At 47.3% G+C, this 23,018-nt stretch overlaps 1 protein-coding gene across 1 annotated transcript; it reads left to right on the top strand.

Moving 5' to 3' along the window:
- The first annotated feature begins 514 nt into the window (after nt 1-514).
- CAPN14 (calpain 14) lies at nt 515-22,592 on the top strand. The gene is made up of 18 exons (XM_054566061.1): nt 515-537; nt 1,220-1,394; nt 1,987-2,052; nt 4,029-4,114; nt 6,533-6,607; nt 7,723-7,886; nt 8,711-8,874; nt 9,377-9,385; nt 11,257-11,462; nt 12,449-12,485; nt 12,980-13,033; nt 14,340-14,397; nt 16,975-17,039; nt 18,360-18,428; nt 19,029-19,107; nt 19,711-19,827; nt 20,172-20,227; nt 22,566-22,592. The coding sequence occupies exons 1-18, from the start codon at nt 515-517 to the stop codon at nt 22,590-22,592; spliced, it is 1,530 nt and encodes a 509-aa protein (XP_054422036.1).
- The last annotated feature ends 426 nt before the right edge of the window (nt 22,593-23,018 follow it).

Here is a 23,018-nt window from a genome sequence, read left to right on the forward strand (position 1 = left end):
TTTAGTAATATCTGTTTTTACAGACAGGGAAATGGAGTCCAAAGGATTGAGGTTTTCCTAGAAAAACATAAATCAGTTACAGAGACAGGAATTAGAAAAGCTTGGTTTTGTGTGGGTCCAAGTTCCTGAGGATGGAGCATTTGGGGAGCTAAAAGCTGGCCCAGGAATATGGCTCAATTCTTGTCAAGGCTGGATTCCAGCCAATGTACCCTACCCACCACACTTTACTCCATCACCCTTTTCCTCCCCAGTATATAATTCTCTTGTTCTAAACTAGGCTACAAGCCCAGAATGGATAGCAATTGATACCCAGCATTTCTTGCATGCAATAAATCCTCAGTATATCCATGCAGACACCTGGAGAATGTGTGCACATGTGCAGTACATCCATGCAGATACTGTGTGCTGTCTGACTTAGGTGACTGCTGGTTCTTGGCTGCTTTGCAAGCTCTGACTTTGCACCAGGACATCCTGAGCCGGGTTGTTCCCTTGAATCAGAGTTTCACCGAGAATTATGCTGGCATCTTCCAGTTCTGGGTGAGTGTCCTCCTGGTGCCCCAGTCTGGGTTGGGGGTATAAGAAAGAAAGTTCTTGGAAGAGTCATGCCTTTGCTCCCTTGGCTGACCATGCTCCACCGTAATCTTCACTCACCAATGGGCCCTCTCTCCTCCCAGTTCTGGCACTTTGGCAAATGGGTGCCTGTGGTGATAGATGACCGACTGCCTGTGGATGAAGCTGGCCAGCTGGTCTTTGTCTGTTCCACCTACAAGAACTTGTTCTGGGGAGCTCTTCTGGAAAAGGCCTATGCGAAGTAAGACAGCCATGAGAGATCTTTTCCTTTCCCTTCCTCCCTCTCCCACTGTCCTGTCTCTGTCTCTCTATCAATGTTGAGGGAGGGCAAGAGGAGGCAGGTAAAGTTTATGAAGTGAGATATACTAGGGCATGACTCAGCGAATATACAATGGACGTATCCAGAGCCTTTTGTGTAGGGGGTCACCCCATCTGAACAAGTTTTCAGGGATTTTGCTTGCCCTAATGGATACGTTTGTTAACATGGATAAGAACTGTGAGCACATATTTTCTCCTTTGCCCTGGGATGGAAGGAAGGGGTAGCAGACACATGCCCAGAGAATAGCCAAGCAAGGCTCCTTTAAACCATCCTGGGCTGCAGGATAAATACCCCTTTTCCTCTCCCTATATTTACTTCTTTCCTGGGCAGGCTCTGTGGCTCCTATGAAGACTTGCAGCGTGGACAAGTATCTGATGCCTTGTTAGATTTCACCGGTGGGGTGACAGTCACCATCAACCTGGCAGAAGCCCCTGGAAACCTCTGGGACATCCTAACCCGGGCCACCTATAGCAAAACGCTTATCGGCTGCCAGACCCATGAAGGGGTGAGACTGGGCTGTGCGCTGGCTGGATGTCCTTCTTCTCTGCTGCCGTTCTCTGGACCGGTCACTGTTTTCACCTCATTCTGAGCCCCAAGCCTTCCCCACACCCCTGCACCTACAGTCCTAGGTTTAACCAGAGCAGCCTTGGGGCAGAGGACAAGGGAATGTACAGAGAAGGGGGCTGACAGTTAAGTGTCCACGACATGTAAGGTATTTTCCTAGCACGGCTAGTCCTTGCTATCTAATTTTAATAACAACCAAGAACATGGAACTGGAACAGGGAGTCCTCAGTTCAGCTGTGTCTCTGCTAATGACCATTGTGTCACCTTGTCACCTTACACAACCATTTAGTGGCTCTAAATCTGAGTTTGTCCTCTGCAAAGTGGTTATAATCACTGTAGCGTGGCACCCTGCCTTAAAGGCTCACATGAGACTGCAGGTGCTGAAGAGCTGTGGAAACTGTCAGGTAATGCAGTACCGTGTGGGTCTCTTCCAGCCCCACCCCCTATAACCCCTGCTTCAGCCAAACCGGCCCCCATGACTCCTGGATAAGCCGCACCCATTAGGACTGACAGGTGCTCTCTTGCCCGTACAGAGCGAGAGGGTGCTGGAGAACGGACTGGTGGACGGCCATGCCTATACGCTCATAAGGATCTGGAAGGTGGGTGGAACCATGCCCTTCTGTTACCTTTCAGCCTCCCCTTCTCTCCTAGGGCTGTTCACCAAGGCTTGGGGTCCTCTTGGTGAATGTTATTGTCTGTGTCTAGTCTGGGGGTAAATTCTCTGGGAGTCCTCCAGGGCCTGACAAACCTGGTGGGGCTCCCTGTACCTCTGGACATATTATCTGGGGTGAAGAGGGGGGTCCGGCCTTGGCCACCATCACTGCATCATCCCCACCTCTCTTTACATGGGGAAGCCCCGGCCAGCTGGCCACCTGTCCTCGCCGTACCTCACAACCTTCCTTGAGCTTCACTTCCTTCTGGGCTCCCATGTTTGCCTTTATAGCTGTCTCTTCCCTCCCAAAGGCCTGCTTCTTTCTCCCTTGCTCTTTTTCAAGTTTCCCAGTTTCCTTCCATTGCTGTTTACCTTTGAGCTCTACTAAGCACTGAGAGAAAGAGGGATCAGACAGGGACCCCACCTACAGAGAGCTCCCCATCAAGTATGGAGACAAACCATACCTGAAAGTGACAAGGAAGAAAGTAGAAACTGAGAGAAGAAGGCATAGGTCAAAGGCCTGAGGGGTTCAGAGGTCGGAGGGGAGACATTCACCTGGTTGGGTTGGAGGGAAGTCAGAAAAGGCTTCTAGAGGAGGTGACATTGAGCTGGTCTCTGAAAGGTGGTAAATTTGTATGAGGAAAAAAGGGCATTCCTGGCTGAGGGAAGAGTGTATGCAGTGTGGAGATAAGAAATCAGTAGGTTCAATCTTAAAGAACCTTGGATATTCTCTAGAAAGCCTCACTTACCAAAAGTCCTCCAATTCCCTTTAATTCTGTTTCAAATTTTTTGAACTCAACTCAAAACTGATTCTTCCTCCTCCCAGAAATCCACCAATCATTTTTGTGTGGGTAACAAGAACTTTACATTTATTTTCACATTTATTTAGAAAAATTTATATTTGTTAATATTCATGAGTTTATACTTGTTATACATTTATGTAACAATATTTGACAAAATTTAGCACTTACTATGTGTTAAATACTGTCCTGTTTACAAACATTAACGTAATCCTTACAACAACCTTGTGAGTAGGTGTATTAGTGTCCTAGGGCTGCCATGACAACAGAAATTTATTTTGTCACAGCTCTAAAGGCCAGAGTCTGAAATCAAGATGTTATTAGCGCTCTGGCTGGTGTGGCTTAGTTGGTTGGAACATTGTCCTGTAAACCAAAAGGTTGAGGGTTCAATTCTCAGTCAGGTCACACTCCTAGGTTTCAAGTTCACTTCCTGGTTAGGGTGCATATGGGAGGTAACTGATATTTCTCTCTCATATCAATGTTTCTTTCCCTCTCTCTCTCCCTCCCTTCCCTTCTCTCTAAAATCAATAAGCCTGTCCTCGGGTGAAGATTAAAAAAAAAAAAGATGTCATTAGGGCCTCATTCCCTCCGAAGGCTCTAGGGAAGAATGCTTCCTTGCCTCTAAGGGTTAGTGGTGGCTTCCAGCAAGTCTCTGCTAGGAAAGCATAGCTCCAATCTTTGCTTCCATCTCCATATGGCCTTTTCCTCTGTGTCTTCTTCCCTTCTTTTCTCTTGTCATTGGATTTAGGGCCTACCCGAATCCAGGATGATTTCATGTCGAAATTCTTAATTACACCCTCAAAGACCCTTTTTACAAATAGGATCCCATTGACAGATTCTGGGTAGACATATGTTCTGGTGGGCTGCTGTTCAATCCACTATAGCAGATGTGACTATTAGCTTCATTTTACATATTAGGAAACAGCCATAGAGAGGTTAAGTTACTTGCTTTATGTCTCATAGCTTGTAAGCAGCAGAGCCATTTTCTCCTCTGCCAACCCTCAGGGCCTTTGATCTTCCGGTTCGAAGTCTCATCTGCAGGCATGAGTCTCACCCAGGTATCTTGTAACACTTGCAGTTGGCACTGGGCCCAGCCACCTAAACTGCTTCTCATTCGGCACAGGTGACCTGCAACCATGCACCTGAATATCTCGTCAAGCTGCGGAACCCTTGGGGGAAGGTGGAATGGAAAGGAGACTGGAGTGACAGGTGCGCTTCTGGGACTGGCTGGGAGGGGTGAGGAAGGGGCAGGCGAGGCCCACAAAGGAGGTTGCCATCTGCACACAGACTCAGGGTCTTCTTCCTTGGGTCTCAGGCTGGATCAGGGAAGTTTTCAGAGTGTGATGGTCAATCTCTCACATGTATAAAATGGTTAATGATATATAGATTGTTTTCTCATTCATTATAGTAATTAAAGTTCAATGTTCGTTAAGAGTTCGCCAGCACTGTGCTAAGTCCTTTGGATTTTAATCTCATTTAATCCTCCAAATAACGCAATTATAAAGCGGGTAGTCTTATCCCCATTTTAGTGATGAAGGAACTGGGGCTTAGACTAGGTGAATTATAAAGTCTCAGAACAGGCTTCCGCCTAGTCCTTGCTCCCTAGTCATCCAGTGTCCCTTTCCCGGCGTGGTTCAGGCCACTCTTGGACTTGCTGAGTCAGAGGTAGACAGATCCCATTGGCCCCTGCGTTCTGGTTTCATTTAGTGGCCTTAGGTGGCTTCTACCTATAGACAGCCCTAGAGGGGTGTGGGATTTACAGACTACAGACCGGCTGGAGGGCACAGGCCAAAAGGGATGCCAGCAGCAAAGTCCTTCACCTTCTTGCATGAAGATCTATAATACTGGGCTCTGTATAACGCTTTAAAGTATAGAAACATTATCACTTAATTAGTTTTATAGATGAAGAAATGAAGGAACAGAAAAATAAGTTATATTCCACTCCTCATAGGATGTACTGTGCTTGATTTGTTGCACATGAATTAAAAGAATTGTCAGAGGACCTGGGTCTATGTAAAAAATGGCATCCAAAGATATATATAAATTTTAAAGTGGTACTAAAACAGAGCACCATGATGTTCGTGTTAGTTTGTTTCATAGAAGAACAATTACTTACATTAGAGATAGGTGAGAAATTAAATTAGTTTTGTAAGTTGTGTGATCCTGGGCAAGGTTAAATAAAATGATGGGCCTTTAATCCACAGAGATTTATCTGCTGTTAATCTCATCCAGTGTATCATTTCATTTTGGATATTGCATTTCCTAATTCCAGAGATTCCATTTGAGAATATCTTCTCCTTCTCTCCTCTTTATGTCCCCAGTTCTTTCTATAACCTTGAGAATATTGAATGGGTTATAATAGCTGTTTAAATGTCCTTCTTTGCTAATTCCATCATCTCTCTCATTTCTAGGTCTGTTCCCCCCAGTTGTTTCTATTCTGGGTCATGGATCCCCTTTTCTACTTTTTTAGATGCCTAGTAAACTTTTATTGGATGCTGGACATTGTAAATTTAAGCTTCTCAGTGCTTAATTTTGTTGCATTCCTTTAATGAATGTTGGGCTTTTTCTGGCAAGCGGTTAAATTAGGGACAATTTCTGATACTTCGGAGTTTTGTTGTAAAGCACTTTTAAGGCAGAGCTAGAGAAAACTTTATGTCAGGAATAATTTGACCCCACTATTAAGATGTTCACCCTCTGGGATCTCTACTGAAGACCCCATGTTGTCAACAAGATCTTTCAACTCTGGCTGGTGGGAATTCAAATGATCCCCAGCCCCGTGCCAACTCTGGAAATTCTTCTGTGTATAGTTTAGTTTTGTGGGGTTTTACTTTATGTATGCACAGATTTGATTTCAGCCAGAGACTCAAGGGAGCCCCAGTGAAGTCCTCCAGAGTTCCTTCTTTATGTAGCCTCCTTTTCTCAGGCTCTTTCCCTGGCCAATTCTAGCTGCTGTGGCCTCCCTGTACGCGGGACTCAGTTTCCAAACTTGTCGAGACTGTGAGGTTCCTTCTGGGTTCCACTTCACTGCATCGACACCCAGGAATTAGTTTCAGGCAGGAGTCCAGGCAATGTTAGGGCTCCCTTTCTTTGTCCCCCTCCTCTTGGGGTCTCAGTCCTGTGCTGCCTGCTCTCTAATGTGTGAAAACTGTTGTTTCTTATATTTGGTCCCAGTTGCTTATGGTGTATGAAAGTGATACAGAAAAGCCTGATCCTTCATGGCCAGAAATATAAGTCCGAAATGATGGACTTTGACAATAAGTAATTCCAACATAGGTTCAAATGCTGCCTCTGACATTTCATAGCTTTGTAACTTCAGGCAAGGGACTTCATCTCTTTTAACCTCAGTCTCCTCATCTCTAAAATGGCAATAAAAATTCCTACCTTGCAAGGTTGTTGTCCTTGATTGAAATAAAGGCCATCATAAGCCTAGGCCAGATTTTGGCTAATAATGAATGATGAATTAATGTTACATGTTGCTTTTACAATAGAGATTGTGAGATTTAGTTGTCTGCAAAGGCAGCATGAAGAGAATACATAACAATGCTATAGAGCATTCACTGAAGAATTTCTCGCGCATCCTCCACAACCCTTTCATTCCCCATGACAGCATTTCTGTTCTGTTTTCAGCTCAAGTACATGGGACCTCCTGAGCCCCAAGGAGAAGATTGTGCTGCTGAGAAAAGATAATGATGGAGAATTTTGGTATTTGACTCAAGGATGTGGGACAAATGCCCTGGCTTATATTTGCTCATACATCCAGCAAATATTTATGGGGTTCCTCATGTATGCCAGGCATCTCTGACGCAGTGATCAAGAAGATCCTTTAGGGGCTCACAGTCTAGCAGGGCAAACAGCCCCTGCAAAGGAACAGCCACAGTCTCTGACAAGAGCAGTGACCACCAGCATGGGGCTCAGCAGGCGCTCAGAGCAGGGTTCGGGGTGGCCGCCTCCTCCCGACTTCCACCTGCTCTTGCGTCACTCTGTACGCTCCATCCAACGGTGGTGCCTTTCCTGGCCTAAAGAGGAGATGAGGAAAGATGGAACTGCAAGGTCTTGCCAAGCTCTAAGCCACCTCACCTGTGTCCTCCAGCGCAGAATCGCACTACTCCCACTGACTCCAAAGCCACTCACCTCTTATTATGAGAGGGCACCCAAATGCCCTGAGCTGATGCTGCTTCTGGGTGTCTGACATGAGACCCACTGTTTCCCTCCCCCTTTGCTTTTCACCCTTACTATTAATTTCCACCCTGTGCCCCTGATTCCTCTTCTCCATGACCCATCGTTTTGAGACTGCTGCATGCAGCCCTCTCTCTCTTTTGAAGTAGTTGCCAAACTCAAGAGCCCTGTAAATATCATTATTTCCACACTACAGATAAGTAAACCAAGCACCGGACAGCTCAAAGTGCATGCCTTGATTGCAAAGTTAGCAAGAACGAGTGAAGATTTTTATCAATTAATGAATGAGAACTGATTCGTGAACACCTATAAATCAATTGACTGGTTGTAAATGCCTCAATTCAGCTTTATCAGTGCAACCAGCAAACCAGGAGGAACACTCTTCTCAGGCAACTGTTGTATGAGGCTACCTCCAGACACAGGAAGGGGTTTGTTGGTAGATCTACCAACTTGAGCAGGCCCCTCCCCCTGGCCTAGCAAGCCACACTCTCAAGTCCAAGGCCTGCTCAGCTCTGCACACGGACGTGCAGCGTCGGGGCCGGGTCTGGGAGAGGGCCCGCTGCTTGTTCCAGCCCCCTCTTAGGTCCTGCTAACTAGACATCACCTCACTTATCTTTGTATTGCTCCTTCTTCCTCTCCAGGATGACGCTTAAGGACTTTAAAACACATTTCAAGCTTCTGGTCATCTGTAAACTGACCCCGGGCCTGATGAGTCATGAGGTGGGCCAGAAGTGGTCATGCACCATGCAGGAGGGGCGATGGGAGAAGGGGACCACGGCTGGCGGCCCCGTGAACTTGCACCACGGTGAGATGCATGGAAGATGGGGCACCTTTGGTCCTAATTGGCACAAAGGCATGGGAATCTCAGTCAAGCTGCCAGCCTGTTGGGGCCGCATCCTTCCAGAGGGCGCCTTTTCCTAATTAGTACCAGGAGGCCACAGACACGCACACATGGTAAAAGGGTGGGTTACATCTTGTTCTGCTTTGAGGACAAGGTGATCGATAGGTTGAAGTAACCACCCCTTACCAGGCAGGACTGAAAGAGCAACTACATCATGTTATCGGGCCCTCCTTACCTACGGGGTCCTCCCTTACAGAAGACAAACATATCTAAATTCTCAGAATGGAGGATTTGGTGACTGTGTCCCTTTCTCCACAACAGAGGCAGTGAGAGGTCCCTTCGGAAGGAAAGGCCTGTAGGCACGACTGCAGTGGGCCGCGGTGGCCCGAACTCTGGCATCCGTCCCACTGGAGTGTTCCTCCAAAGCCAAAACTGCCCTTAAGCTGAGGCTTGGTTCCTTAAAGTGCAGATCCCCTTGGGCTCATGGGCATGTTCTCCTCAGTTAGTCAATGTAGCCACGTAGGCAGCAAATGTTCATAGGGCACGGAGTCTGTGCCTGGCACTGTGCTGGGCAAAGGGGCTGCGGCGGTGAGAATACCTCTTGGTCCGTGTGTCTGTAGAAAGCCTGTGTGGTGGCGGTGAGGGGGGAGGGTGGATAAGCTGAGGCAGAAGAGGCCCCAGCTCTGTCCTGATGAACCTCACCCTGGGTCTGTGACCTCTCCGTGGTTTGGGGAACGGGATGCTAGGGGAACCAAGGACCTGTCTCATTTTGCTGTGTCCAGCCCGAGACACATTTTGGAAGAACCCGCAGTTCCTGCTGTCTGTCTGGAGGCCAAAGGAGAGCAGGGCGTTCCTGATGCCCTGCAGCGTGCTGGTGTCCCTGATCCAGAAGCCCAGGCACAGGCACCGCAACCGGAAGCCCCTCCTTGCCATCGGCTTCTACGTCTTCAGGGTAGGGCCGGGGGGGCTCTGGGGCACACAGCCTCACACGGAGGCTCCAGCGGCTGTCCTTTCTTCCTGTTCCCTGTCCTCTGTCTGTCCACAGACCTGGGTGCAAATCCTGGCTCTGTCCTTTAGGAATATGTGATATAGACCAAGGCATCTCCTTGAATTGAACATCAGCTTCTTCATCCGTAAAATGGGGACAATGATATTTATGCAAAGAGCAGAGTGAAAGATTGTATGGCAGTGCTTTTCACTGTGCCCAGCACACAGCTTACAATCAATACTAGTTTCCATTTTCTCTCCAAAGAAGCCACGGCTGCCTTACTTCACCCTTTTCCAGAATTCCTGATGATGGATTAAAAAGTCATTGACTGGGGCCGAAGGTCTCGTGGGAGAGGAAGGGGTCTCTGGGAAGTCTTCTTGTCTATCAGCCTCCATTAGAGTTTGAGCTTGTGAAAGAGCATATTCACCGACTAATGAAGTCTCTCTCTTCTCTCTCTGTTTTTCAGATGAACCAGGTGAGTTCCCAACTTGACCAGCTGGCCCTGGTTTGGAGTGACGCCACGTGTGGCCAAGCCACTGTGAGGTTCAGTTTGACCACAGCAGCATTTCACAAGGAGCTCGGAGAATGTCTGACAATGTTACTGCCTACGTGTGTGGAAGTAAAGAGCTTCTGTGGGGTTTTGTTGTTTTGGGGGGTCTTTTATCCAAGGACCCCCCAAAAACCCTTATTCCTCTATAAGGAGGTCTCTGAGCCTGGTGTAGAACCAATAAATCTTAGAATTTATTAAATCCCTAGGTAAATACCTAGGGCTAATATCAGAAACTGTCACAGTATAGGAAAGCTGATAAATCACAACCTTGCCTGAGTTATGAGACCCATAATAAAATAGATCTATAAGATATGAGACAGGAGAAGACCATGCAGCCCACTGCCTTGGGGACAAGGGACAAGGGATTGGAAAACAGGGCAGAAACTCTGTACTTTGGGTGCAGTCCCTGAAGTATAGCCTAGAAGGATCAGTTAAGAAGGCAGGAGGCCTCCCAACCTGCAGGGTGGCAGCTGTTATTTTGTCTCCCGAAGATAATAGGACTAAAAATCTTAATTTTCTCAGATTGGACTAAGCAGTATAAAAGGATTTTTATAAAAGGAATTGGGTGTCTTGGGTCGGTGTTGGTTTTTTCCTCCTGTGGGAACACTGAGTAATCCCAAAGTTGCCTATTAATTAAAAAAAATTATTTACATCAGGACTATTTCTAAACAGAACAAAACTACAAGCCAGTTAAAAATTTAAACAGGAAGAAAGTAATAAATACACAAGGGATAAGTAGGCAGTTGATTCTACCAGGAAAACTAAACCTAGGTCAGCGAATGTTGGCTGATTGTAAAATTTAGTTCTGAGATTCCTAGCAGCCAAGGCAAAGATGGCAGCCAGATGATACCCTAGTTCTCATCGTCTGATTTAAAAAAAGCACGTGGCATCAGGAGATAAATTTTGTTTCCCTAGCCCTGAGTGGAATCTGTGAAATACATCTTTGTGTGGGTGGGTAGTGTCTTTGTTAACAGCTGTATATACACCAAGAAAGGATTCTCCATATGGACCTCCTCTTCCTTCACAGCTTTGAGTGAGGGCAAAGAGAAGAGGGAGCAAGAGAGAAAAATAAAGAGAGAGAAGTAAAGGAGGGAGGGGTGAAGGGATGGAGGGAGAGTTAGAGAGAGAGAGAAAGGAAGAGGGTATATGACTATAAGATAAAATAAATCACAAGCCCAGGCAATGCGAGAACTAGAGCCCTGATTCGTGCCTCCTGAGCTCTTGTCCAGGCCTCTTTCTCCCTTACAAGGCTGTTTTCCCTGACATGGAAAAACAGCTATGGACTGTCCAGCTGATCTCTATGTAGCTGTTGTGATGTTGGTGGGGAGGTGGTTGGTGGGTCCTCCCACCATAACCATGTCATACTCAACTTTGAAAGTGCAGAATCAGGACATGTGAAGAACGTGGGCCCTGGAGCTCAGCTTCCCTGAATTCCAGTCCTGGACAGGACTCTTACCAGCTGGGTGACTTTGGGAAGATGACCTAACTTAGAGAAGACAGGCATAGTGGCATTCCTCACATCATCCTGTATACGATGTTGTTTTCAACATAATGGCAAATCAATTGACCAAGTGTTTGTCTGGCCCCACATCAGGTTCCAGTGAAAGTGCCCACTCCTGACATGTTCTGTTTTCATCTTCCGGTTCCCTACTCCTTTATCCCACCCTCCACTGGGGCAGGGTGGATTTGGCAAATAAGAGGCCACCTTACTCCGGGCTCCTGGCGAAGGGCCCCAGGCCTGGCCACAAGTCCGGGGTAATGACCTCAACTTGTGCCCTTCTGTGTGTCACCTACAGATCTATGATGACCACAAGAAATTGCCCCATGAGTTCTTCTTGACAAATCACCCCCTGAGCCTTCCTGAGGCATTTCTCCAAGAAAAAGAAGTGAGTCGGGAGCTGTGGCTGGAGCCAGGAACATATCTCATCATGCCCTGCACATCGGAGGCTGGCCAGGAGTCAGAGTTCATCCTCAGAGTCTTCTCCAGAAAGCACTTCTTCCAGTAAGGGCACAGCCTGTCCTGGAGGTTGAGGTCCCCTTGGGCCAGGGACAAAAAGGAGTGTGAGGTGGGAAAGGCAGCGACTGGGGTCTGTGTGGCCAGTACGGATGGGGATCAGGAGAGCAGGAGAGCAGGCCCGCTCTCTGCACAGGGAACATCCCTCCCTTCCTTCTCCTGCTCTCCTTCTACTATCCCATGAACGCTCTGCTGGGTATTACAGAGAAAACGATAGAACAGACACAGGCGTGGCCCTTGCCCTCCAGAAGCTCAAGGTCTGGGAAGGACAAGGACACATAAGCAGTCATTTTTGTTAGGCTGTGTCCAGCAGAAGCATTTATATGCACAGATGTTAGAGGAGCATCAAGAAGGAACATCAGCTAAACTTCCATGGTCCTGGGGAAAATAGGAGTGGCTTCTGGGAGGCAGTGATTCCTAAGAGATGCGCAGGGATGGTTCAGATGAGGGGAGGCTCTCTGTCATTGACCAGCAGGCCCAGACAGTGCTGGTATATACAGGTGAATCAATACACAGACATCCCAGCTACACTCATCATTTGGCCTATGATTGTTTTGACATGGCAGCCCTTCGATGCTTAAAATCCAGTGTTTTCCCCTTTGTTTTGGCCATTGATAGTTTGATTTGATCTCAAGCATCACTGCCCCGTCAGACTGCTGCATCATAAACTATGAGGACGAACAGTTAGATGAAGGTGGTGGGAAGCAAAGGGCGTGCTGGGCAGAGGGCTTGGCACGCGCAAAGGCACAAGATGATAAACAGCACTGGGTGTGTGAGGAGTCACAGCAGTATGCTGTGCTGTGTGCTTGAACTTGTACTTCAAGGAGAAGTGGGAGGTGAGGCATGAGAGCTGGACAAGCCCATATGCTGCATCAGCTCAGGAACTTGGAAGAGTTCCAGGGGAGGGAGAACATTGGCCAAAAGATTCCCAAGATGATCCCCAAGAAGGAATCCTGTCTTTTGTTTTCCCTCAGTGAAATTGGCCATAACCACAAAGCTGTCTTCTCTAAGGTAAGTAGTCGGGTGGAATTCCACGTGGCTGGGACTGTCTACCAAGGCAAGGTGGTGGGTTTCTCCCCTCATGCTCAGGGTTCGGGAGAAGGTCCTCAGATGCTGCAGACCCTACTCCATGGCTCACACACCACAGTGTCTATTGTGCCCTAAGTTTACCCAGGTTCTGCTGTTTTTGCACCAAGAGAACTGCCCTTCTAATCGGGCCCTTGTCACCGAGGGCCCCGAGCACCAGGTGCATGAGTTATACTTTTACCTTCTTCTGCGTCTCTCTGTTTGGTGTTTCTCTTGCCCACTTCACTCTTTGCTACTTCCCCAAAGGCAGCGAGAATTGGAGAAATGAGGGCCATGTGAATGCTGTGATAGAAAATGTCAGACAGTGCTCAAGGTCAAACTTCTGGATTTTAGAAGCCTGGGGGCCATGAGACAAGAGTGTGTGTATGGGAGTTCACATGTCCAGGTGAATGAGTCTTCCTGTGTGTCTGTTCCTCTAGGAAATAGTAGACCAGACTGAAGGGCATGAGGAATTCTTCAAATTCTTTGAAAAGGTAAGTTGAAAAGGCATGGTAGCCAGAGGTGGGCAGGGCAGGGGACAAAGTGAAGCATGTGATTCCACAAATGATATGTTTGCATCTGCCTGACCCTGTGTATAAACTGTGATGTAAGGTGACCTATTGCCCAAACTGCCACATTCTATTCAAATCCTCAAGTTTTTAGACAAGTGATTGGAGTTGCCCTCTCCAGAAGGCTCCTGTAAAACGCATCTGTTCTCAGAAGCTCTGTGGATTAGTTGTAGGAGAAAATGGAGTAGAGTTGAGTCAGAAATCAGTATTGGGAGTGGGAGTAGGCACGGCAATGACAAGCCCAGGGAGAAAGACCCCTTGGGTGGTTTTCTGGGGAGGGGGTGGGGTGGAGGGCCCAGGGCTGCACACCTGGTCCCCGGGAACATCTTTCCTTGGGCTGATCCAGATCAGGAGGCCAGTGGGGTGGGTGTAGGGCTCTGGAGGCCACTCTGACCTGCAGGACACGCGATCTATTTGGAAAAAGGGCAAGAAACACATTGGAAATCTGGGTCTGACATCTGAGTGATTTCATTAAAAATGGAGGAGCATGAGTTCCTCATGCTAGTAACACTCTGGATTTAATTCACAACCTGTCTGTTCTCCCATCCCCCTCATATTCACCTCCAGTGCTTTGCTTCATGTAGCCAGAGGGGATATGTCAGAATCATATATGTGTTGTTTATAAATGTTTTCCTCAACACCAGGGGTTTCCGAACACTTTCTGCTGCCGTCCTTTTATCTAATGAAATCTCATAGAGAGTCCCAATATAAAAAATTGTATATTATGAATATGTGTCTGTTTTGTAAGTTCAAATTTGTGATCCTTGTGTTTTGTGAATATATTTAAAAGTTAAATATTAATGTAAAGAGTTGTTTCTGATGAATCTAAAATTAAAATCTAGACTCTTGGCTGAGGATATTGTATTAGGAGTAAAATCTAAACCACATTGCTTGCTCAACTTCTGAAGCATTTCTGTAGAATGAGGTTTGGATGCCGCCGCTCCCTTTTGGTCTGTCTGTCAGGAGTCCTGCCCTGCTGAGGCGCTGTGGACTTGGCACCCAGTTAAAAACTGTTGTAAAAGTTCTTATGAAATTCCAGATTTCATGACATGACGAGTCATTTTCCTGATGTGCACGCTGACAATGTCACTGGCTGTGCCCAGAAGCAGCCCCTGGGTCACGCTGAGCAGGCGCTGGAGAGGACAGCCCAGCCCCCTCTAGCAGTGGCCCCTGTGCCTCTAACGAGCCTCCCATAATGATGATATTCTCGGTCCCTCTGCTTTCGCTCCAGAATCCAGAAATAAATGCCGCTCAGCTGCAGAAGATCCTGAACGACCTGACCTGGTCAGGTGAGTATTTCAGAGTCGTCCATGCTGTAGGACTCAGGGGACACAACTGTTCTGTTCTCAGGGTCCGTTTCTCTTTTCCCTGGTGGGACACGTGCATTATGCCATGTGTCGCTCCCCTGAACAGCTGTGTCTTATGTCTTACACCAGGGTGGGTCATGTGGTCTGACAAGGCAGTAGAGGAATTTATGCAGCTTGGAAATTAGTTCTTTGTTTTGTTTTTTTGTGTTTGAGTGTGTAGAGACCTATCACAGTGAAAATGAAGATTTCTGCTATTTTCTTGGTTTGGGAAGAATAGTTGAGTACTTCTTTCTTGGCAAATACATTTCATGTGGGGAAACTGTACTCACTTCCTCAACAGGGCAAATAAATATTAAATATTGACTAGCCCACCAGGTTTCTTTCTGAGAAATTCATATTTAAATCAATCAACCTACAAAAGTCTGGGAGGAGGGAGCACGTCACCTAGGAGGGCTGACAATGGGAGGCGTGGATGTCTGTGGAGGAGGCCTGGGATCCATTATTAGGAAAGCTTCAAGTCCATATAAAAATATTTTATAAGCATATTTTGAGCGAGAGGAACATGATTTCTCCAGGGAGGATAATAACTTCAAAATTTTTTAAGCCAAAAAATTAAAGGGTATTTTATGCCTAACATATGTGATTGCTTCTTCTTCACATGGAAACAAGACTTCAAACTCAAACAAGTTATGGTCCAGGGTACTGAATAGCCCAGGGCTTGACATGATTTCCAGATGGTTTCTCAAAGCCTAATTTGGGTGAAGTAACCAGAAGAAGAGATTCTAGAAATGGTAGAATCTAAGAATCCTCCCTCTGCCCCACTTGGAAAAGGATTCCAGGGAAATTATCTAGAAAAGTACACCTTTGCATTTTTTAGAATGCCTTGATCACAAGTATGCAAAATGGTTTTCCAAGGAATCTATGGACCAATGGCTTCTGTTGAGTCTCTGAGAGGTGTTCTGGTTTGAGGGATCAGGGAGCTCCTATGGATTTTGGTGAAGTGCTTGGTAAAGTCTCCCATGATAAATGATGACGTGTGCATTGCAAAGCGGCAACATGAGGTGGATTCACAAGCTTTATCACCATTCTCAAGAGTCATACAAATATAAAACCAGAGGGATAATTCTGTGATAGCTGAGTGTCTAGATGTTTAGATGAAAGTCTTCAGACTTTGCCCTTGGGGTCCCCTTCACTTCCTCAGCTTTTATCGGTGGTTCAGAAGAAGACGTGGAAGGCAGGCTGACCAGATGTGCAGGTGGCTTGTGCTGGGAGGACCATTGTCATAGATGGCAGAATTGAAATTCAGAATGCCACTGGGAGCTGTGCCCAGACCAAAAAGATGAAACAGAGTCAGGATGATCATTTAAAACTACCACTTTGTTATTTTAAAAACTTGATTGTGCGTGTTCCTAGAGACCTCATTTTGGTGGCACTAGATGTGAAATCTATCTGGTTAATGTAGGTGACCTTGAGCTTCACATGAGCTAATAGTTTTAAATTGCTGCTATTAAATAAGCTAATCCAGATTCAGGCTGTATTGAATGGAAGCATTTGTTTTTTGGGGGTTTTTTTTAATGGAAGCATTTAGATTTGTGTTTTTGAAATTGTGTTTCAAGAAACATTAGAAACCAAGAAGTTTTAGTAAGTATCCCATGAAATAGAAAGGATTAGGTTCTGTGGTCAAGTGTGCTTGGGAAATTCTGTGTCAAACAAAATTTCAGTGTTGGCCCTTCGCTAGCTCTTATGTACTAAGGTACCTGATAAATGGAGAAAAACCCCTATAGAGACAAAGTATTTCAAATTTGTTTGAACTCAGAGCCCGTTCTCTACAGAAAATTTCCCTTGGAACATAGTTTGGAAAATGCAGACTGAAAATTTTGCAAGTGAGAGAACCATTATACTCTGCTTAACCAAGTTGCCTCTGAAGGAGTTTGTTCCAAGCTTCGTGTCGAATCTGAGAGAGGACCTGGCAAAGTGTGAATCTAGAAGAGGGCAGTGAGAGTTTAGAAACCCTATCGCCTGGGGAACGGTTGGAGAAATGTTGAGAGGAGACAAAAGCCCTATGATATCTGGAGGCAGAATGAGGAAGGGCGAGTGGATCTTACTGGAGCTTGCTTTGCAATTCACATAGGAAGTTTCTCCTGCGTGGAGCTAGCCATCCAGGTGGGCACCCATTATTCACCGACCATTGTCAAGACGTCTGAGGAAAGCACCCTCTAATTTAGGTGGGAGCTTAATCAAGATGACCTCTCAGACCCCTCTCATTCAGTCCATAACTCTCGGATCCTGGCCCATCCTGGGTACGTGGGGCCACGTTCTTCTGACCCACTCTATAGGCAACTCCAGGTTATGGCTGGGGTTTACTGTGCCATTTGAGTGTAGAGATACCACCAAGCCTTCCCTCTCTCTCCGTGGCTCTTTGTCCCTTTCCTTCCCACACAAATGGTGGTTATTGGAACCTGTGGCTGGCCTAGACGGCACTGTCTGGTCCCATCCAGAAAAGGGCCATGCGGTGCCATCCTGGGCCAGCCCCCATGAACTGTTTCTGTTCTTCTACAGGTCTGGGGAGCACACAGCCCCTCTTCAGCCTCGATGCCTGCCAGGGGATCCTGGCTCTACTGGACGTATCCTTTCTTGTCCATGGGGAGACACGTGCTGCTGGTTGAGAGCTTTGCCCTAAAGCCAGGCTGCCTGGGTTTGAATCCCAACCCTTGTGCTTTCTAGCTGGGTCATCTTGGGCAAATCACTTAGGCTCATCGTGCCCCCGGGTTCTCATCTGCAGCATGGGGATGGCATTCGAGCCTCGTCGGCAGGATCGAGGTGAGAATGCAAATGGCACATGCGGCATAAAGTGCTTAGGACAGAACTGTCCTAGGAAAAGTGACTAACATTAACTATTAGTAACAATAGTCTGATAGTGAGGAGGAGGCAGCTGCAGGGTGGTGGTTAGTAACAATTCTCCAGATTTACGAGAGACTTTAACAAGAGCTTCAGGGTCCTAAGTTTTCTGTTTGGTGACCAGGCAGTGGCTGCTTCCATGTATAGGTCAGGAAATCAAAGCTCAGGAAGTTCAACAACTTGCTGCAAACTCAGCTTTCCTGGTTCTCAGCAATTTTTTTTTTTTAAGCAAAACTTCTGCCTGTCTAAGTGGACACTTTAATCGAACTTTGGTTGTCCATACTACAGATAGGCACATGGGATGAATGTGGGTGGGTGAAGTAGCAAATACAAACCAGTGTTTATAGAAACTTTGCAGAGGGCACGGACCCTGTGGGATGGCGACAGGCATTGGAACAGGTCTCAGCCTTGTCACCAGCTGTATGAGCTTGGACATGATCAGATTCTCTGAGCCCTTATTTCATCATCCATGACAGGGGCAAGTTAATACCAACCTCACCTACTAGGTGAAAATGAAGTGACACGATAAAGCGAGGAACTCAGAGCTAGTCCCACTGTTAGGGTGGCATGTTTCCCAGTCTCTCTAATGCAAGCGTATTGGGACATGATCCTCAAGGCCAATCATTAAGCTTTTAACATTTCATAAAATGACTGAATATAAGAAGCATCCTTAGCCAGCTGACTCCATACCTTAGCTTTGACACTAATGAAAAACAGTTATTGGTTTTTTTTTTCTTTTAATTTAAATCAAATCAAATTGGCCATGTCAAAATATCCTGCTTCAGGAACCAGTAGCTGTGGTCATTGCCACCATTCACCAGCAGCAGCAGTTTGTCCCAGGGCTGCTGCGTTGCAGCTCATTCTGTCCTTTCCCCAAGGGCAGGGAGCCCCGGGCTGGGCTCGCCAGCAAGTGGGGGCCACCAGAGATACCCCACAGTGAACGGGGCTGCCTGCAAATTGCACAGTGCTGTGTGGTGGGCCCGTTGCCACCTCCAGAGGCATAGATGAAGCTCCCCTGGCAGCTTTGACTTTAACCCTGCTATCAGCTTAATGCGTCAGGTACTGTGAGCATCCAGGAATTCAGGGACCTGTGGAAGCAGCTGATTCGCTATCAGGTAAGAACAAATCTTTCAGGATGCTGCAGCAATGGCAATTCTGCGAAGTATGTGAGGCACTTACTTCTCTCCCTTTCAGCGCTTTAAACCCAACTACTCACCCAAGCTTCTCTGCTCTTCCTCCAATGGGACTCCTTCTCTCTCTCACAAACTCAGAGAGCCTGAACCTCTAGTACTCACATCTGATCCTGTCACTCTCTCCCAAAAGCTTTGTGAGACTCCCCATGGCCTTCAGAGGAAGTCCACACTCTTCAGCATGGCATTAAAGTCCTTCATAAACTGGCTCCTCCCTGCTTTTCTAATCATTACTCACAACTCTCCCCGTTGTCTCCTGAGTCATAAAGTTGGAAGCCCTTCAGAGGTTGGACTTTGAAGCCCATTTATGTGTACACAGACTCTCAATCCCCTGTGACCTAAAGACCACCCCCTTTCTCAGAAGCCTTAAGAAGAAATGGGCAACACGGTGGGGTCCCGTCATGCACCCTCTGTCCTGGTACCAGACCCTGCTGATGGAGCCTCCATTCTCGAACAGTCCTCTGCAGGGTTGACACTGGGGACAGAGGGGCTCTCAGGGAGTGCTTAACATTTTGTTCTTTGCAGGCGATTTTCCACAAGCATGACAGTAACAGGTCAGGATGCCTGAACTGGGCACAGCTGCGGGCTGCCATGAGGAATCTAGGTGGGCATGCGGGAGCCGGTGCTGAAGGCACGAATGGATAGGGGGTGAGGGGTGGCTGCATGTCATTCTGGAGATATTCTAATGTGCAAAGTTACTCCTCGAGTTCAGATATCCAAACACATAGATCTACAAATAACAGAAGCATTTATTATTATCACTAAAATCATTGCTAACAATTATTGAGGAGTGACACATCCACATTCGCATTTAAACTTCAGCAATGCCCTGTTCTAATCCCCACCTTACCGAGGAAGAGATTGAAGCTCAGGGAAGCTAGGTAGCTTGCCTGGGCTTTAAATTCAGGACCACCAGGCTCCAAAACAGATGCTCTTGACCCCTAACAGACTGCCTCCTGCCTTGAAGGCCAGTAACCCACTTGATAAAAAGATCCTCATGCTGGTTGCCTAAGGGGATGGGGGTGGGGAGTGGAGATAAAATGAATGGACTAAATAAACAATTCACAATGAAGCCCATAAAAGGAGATCCCCATGCTTTCAGGACCCAGGTCCCAGAAGAGGAGGGACAATTGAAGGGGTCTCAGATGAAAGGGGAGCTGGGAATGAAGTCCCCAGCACTCATGGCAGGAGTCTGTGTTCAATGCAGGAGTCGTGCTCAGCGATGACGTCTACCAGCTGATGCTTATCCGCTATGGTGGCCCCAAACTCCAGATGGACTTCGTCAACTTTGTCCACTTGATGCTGCGTGTGGAGAAGATGGAGAGTGAGCTGGCGGGAAGAAGGGAGGGCCAGGGCTTCCTCTGCGCTGCTCATGGACTGCCCACCTGCCTCCAGTTCAAGCAGGAGGGAGGACAGCTGCCAGTGCAGAAACAACAGGCCAAGGGGCTCCGGGGAGCGCTGGCTGCGTGCCTGGGAAACCTGGCTGCACCTACCCTGGCTAATTTGTACCCTGCCTTTTCCAGAGGCAAAGGTGGGAGGTAGCTCACTTATGATAAGTGTGGCCACATGTGCTTCCATCACTGGATTCCCAAGTGAGGAGACATAAGGAGGAACTAGTGCATAATATTTTCAAAATACTTTAGCTGTGTTTCTTCTGCATTTTCACAGGTGTCTTCCAAAACTTAACCCAAGATGGCAAAGGGATATACCTCCAGAAGCCAGAGGTAAGACTTTCTCCAGGGGTCGAATCACATCATGTAGGGTACTGGGGGCCAGTGCAGGTCCAGACTCCCCTGATGGAGAAGGGTTTGGGGGACCCTTCATTCTCCTGAGTTCAGGATGTGGCACTGACTTCACTTTACATATTTATTTGCATATTCATCACATATTTAGTGGGTACCCACTCTGTGCAAGGCACCTATGAAGGGAACAGGAGACCAACTCAGTGCACCCAGTGACTATGACCACAATAATGCTATGTGACAAATCCACACAACTTCAGTGGTGATGACAGCATGTATTTAGCTCCTAGTCACATGCTGGGAGTCAGCAGATCTCAGCTGGCTGGCTAGTGCTTGCGGGTAAGCTGGGGGCTTTTCTGACGCCTTCATTGAGGATGCTCTGGCTAGGCTTGCCTTTCTCAAAACGATGACAGGAGCAAAGAGGGGTGAACCGCAACATGCAAGGGCTCCACATCTGGGGACAATGTGCCTTGCAGCTCATTTTGTTGTGCAAAGCGAGTCATGTGGCCAAGCCCCCTTCAACACACGGAGAACTAGCCTTCTCCTCTGTCATGGGAGGAACTTTAAAGTCACTTGTAGAGGGCATGGACGCAGAGAGGGTGAAGGCCTAGGCCAACAATGAACTTGAGCACAGACAGTCATAGGAGAGCTGGATTAGGTAGCATGTTCCGCAAAGGCTTTACTGGAGGAGATGACATAGAAGTCGAAACCTGAAAGATAAGAAGGAGCCAGGAAGGCATAGTGGAGAGTAGGAAAGGCCCAGGCTAGAAGGAACAGCAAGTTCAATCCTGGCTGGAATATAGACAATGGGAAAACTGGCTCAGAGTGAGTCTTGGAAGATCAGGACATGCAGGCCAGAAATAAACCTTATTTCAAGATCTGACTTAGCCTTCCCCATATGGGAAGGGATTCTAACCAAGTCTCTGAGCCCTTATCTTGAACCTCATGCAGTGCTTTGCACGAAGTAGGTGCTTGACAAATGTTTGTTGAGTGGATGAGGTGATAGGCTGAGGAGAAGACAAATCTGTGCCTGACACCAGCTGTTGTCCTTGGTCATTGAAACTGCATGGGTGTACTGAGCATCTGCTCTGTGCCAGATGTGGTGCTAGGGGGCGTTTGCTGCAAAGGCATTGGAGCCTGGGATCTGTTCTTTCTTTCTGAAGCCCATCCTCTGTTTGGGTTGCTTAGAAAGCACCTACTAAACGCTGAGCCTCTTCTTTGACCTCAAATGTCCATTTTATGGAATATCTTCCCGAGAGAGGAACCCTCAGCCTGTGTCTCCCCTCAATGGCTCCCATGTTCAAGTGTGAACGTGAGATTCAGCTGGAGGAGCAATGGTTAGACTCTTCTGAGCCAATCCCCACCCAAGATCCCCAAGGTCACCTCCTGTTCTCAAGCAATCCTTCCACAGCACAGGCTCAGAGCTGAGCGAGCAGGACGACATGAATGTGCAGTTGAAACAAGACCGCCCACAGCCTGAGCAGGCTAGCAGCCCAAGGTGCTACAATGGGAGGAAGATTGGACTGAGGCCTGGTTGAACCCACTGCACTCTAGTGACTAGCAAATCATGTTAAATCTCAGTGTGTGGGCTGGGCTGGGTGCTCCCTAAAATCACCTCTATCTCTGACCATTTCTGGTTTCATGAGGAGGAGATCCTCAGGGCCATCCAAGGAGTTCTATAAGAAGTGGCAGCCAACTTGTCGGAATTTCACTCTGGGGTTTTCTTCGACATCGTTGGTAACTTACTTCACCATTATCATCTTCATCGTCACCATCCGATGACCATCCCATTATCATTGGGATATAATTAGCCCGGGAAGTGATTTCTCCAGAAGTGCCCTCCGTGTGAATTAGAGGGACTCTTCATCATACCCACATAAAACTGTCAGACAAATGGGTCTATAAATGTAAACATGTAGAATATGCTCTAATGGATTTCTGCTACCTGGTCGGTCCATATACCTGCACACACAGCTGTCACGAGCATGCCAAATTGAATTCACGGGGGCAAAAAGGCACTGAGAATTGAATACAGAATCAGCCTGTATCTTGGCTATCATCATTCATTCTCAGGCACCATGAGAAGTCAAGGTTGATTATATTTCAGGTTGATTTATAAACGTAGTACCAGATGGTGTGGCCCCTCTGGCTAAACCATCCATTAATATCCTGTCTCCATGGCTTTCCCAGGAGTGAGGGGGAGGGAGCCCCAACTCCTGTGTCAGGCACTGGGACCTGGTGACTGAGAAATGAAACCCCTTTAATGGAATTTCAGGGGTTGGGCTAAACTGACCATAATTTGCTTCCCCATTCTGTGCAGTGGCTGCTGATGATTATGTACTCCTGAGAAGGCTGGAGTGTCATCTGCCCTGACTGAGGACCCTCCACATGGTCCATGGTAACCATAGGCTGAGACAAAACTGATGCTCAACTCACTTACTGTTCTTCAGGCCCATGTCTCCAGTTGGGAAGACTCCTCTTCTGTAGATCTGCCCTTTGAGTGGCCATTATGCAGAAAGAAGAGGGAGGTAGCCAGGACTGCCTTGGAGTTGTAAAGATCAGCTCTTGCTCCCTGTGGCTACAACCTTGTCCCAAGCAGGGATGTCACCTGATGTGGCCTAAGCAATACGACTCCAGAGTTGGTGTCTTAACCTCTGTACAACACTGCCCCCAGGGCTGTCCAATTTAAGTGACCTTAGACAGGCTGAGTGTCATCACGTTTGGGGTAACACTCTAGGTTTCAAGATCTGAAGAGGAAATGCTATGTTCTTAG

The sequence above is a fragment of the Pteronotus mesoamericanus genome, unplaced genomic scaffold (assembly GCF_021234165.1).
Source record: "Pteronotus mesoamericanus isolate MK-2021 breed Mesoamerican mustached bat unplaced genomic scaffold, CSHL_Meso_final contig_101, whole genome shotgun sequence".
In the NCBI taxonomy this organism is placed as follows: domain Eukaryota; kingdom Metazoa; phylum Chordata; class Mammalia; order Chiroptera; family Mormoopidae; genus Pteronotus; species Pteronotus mesoamericanus.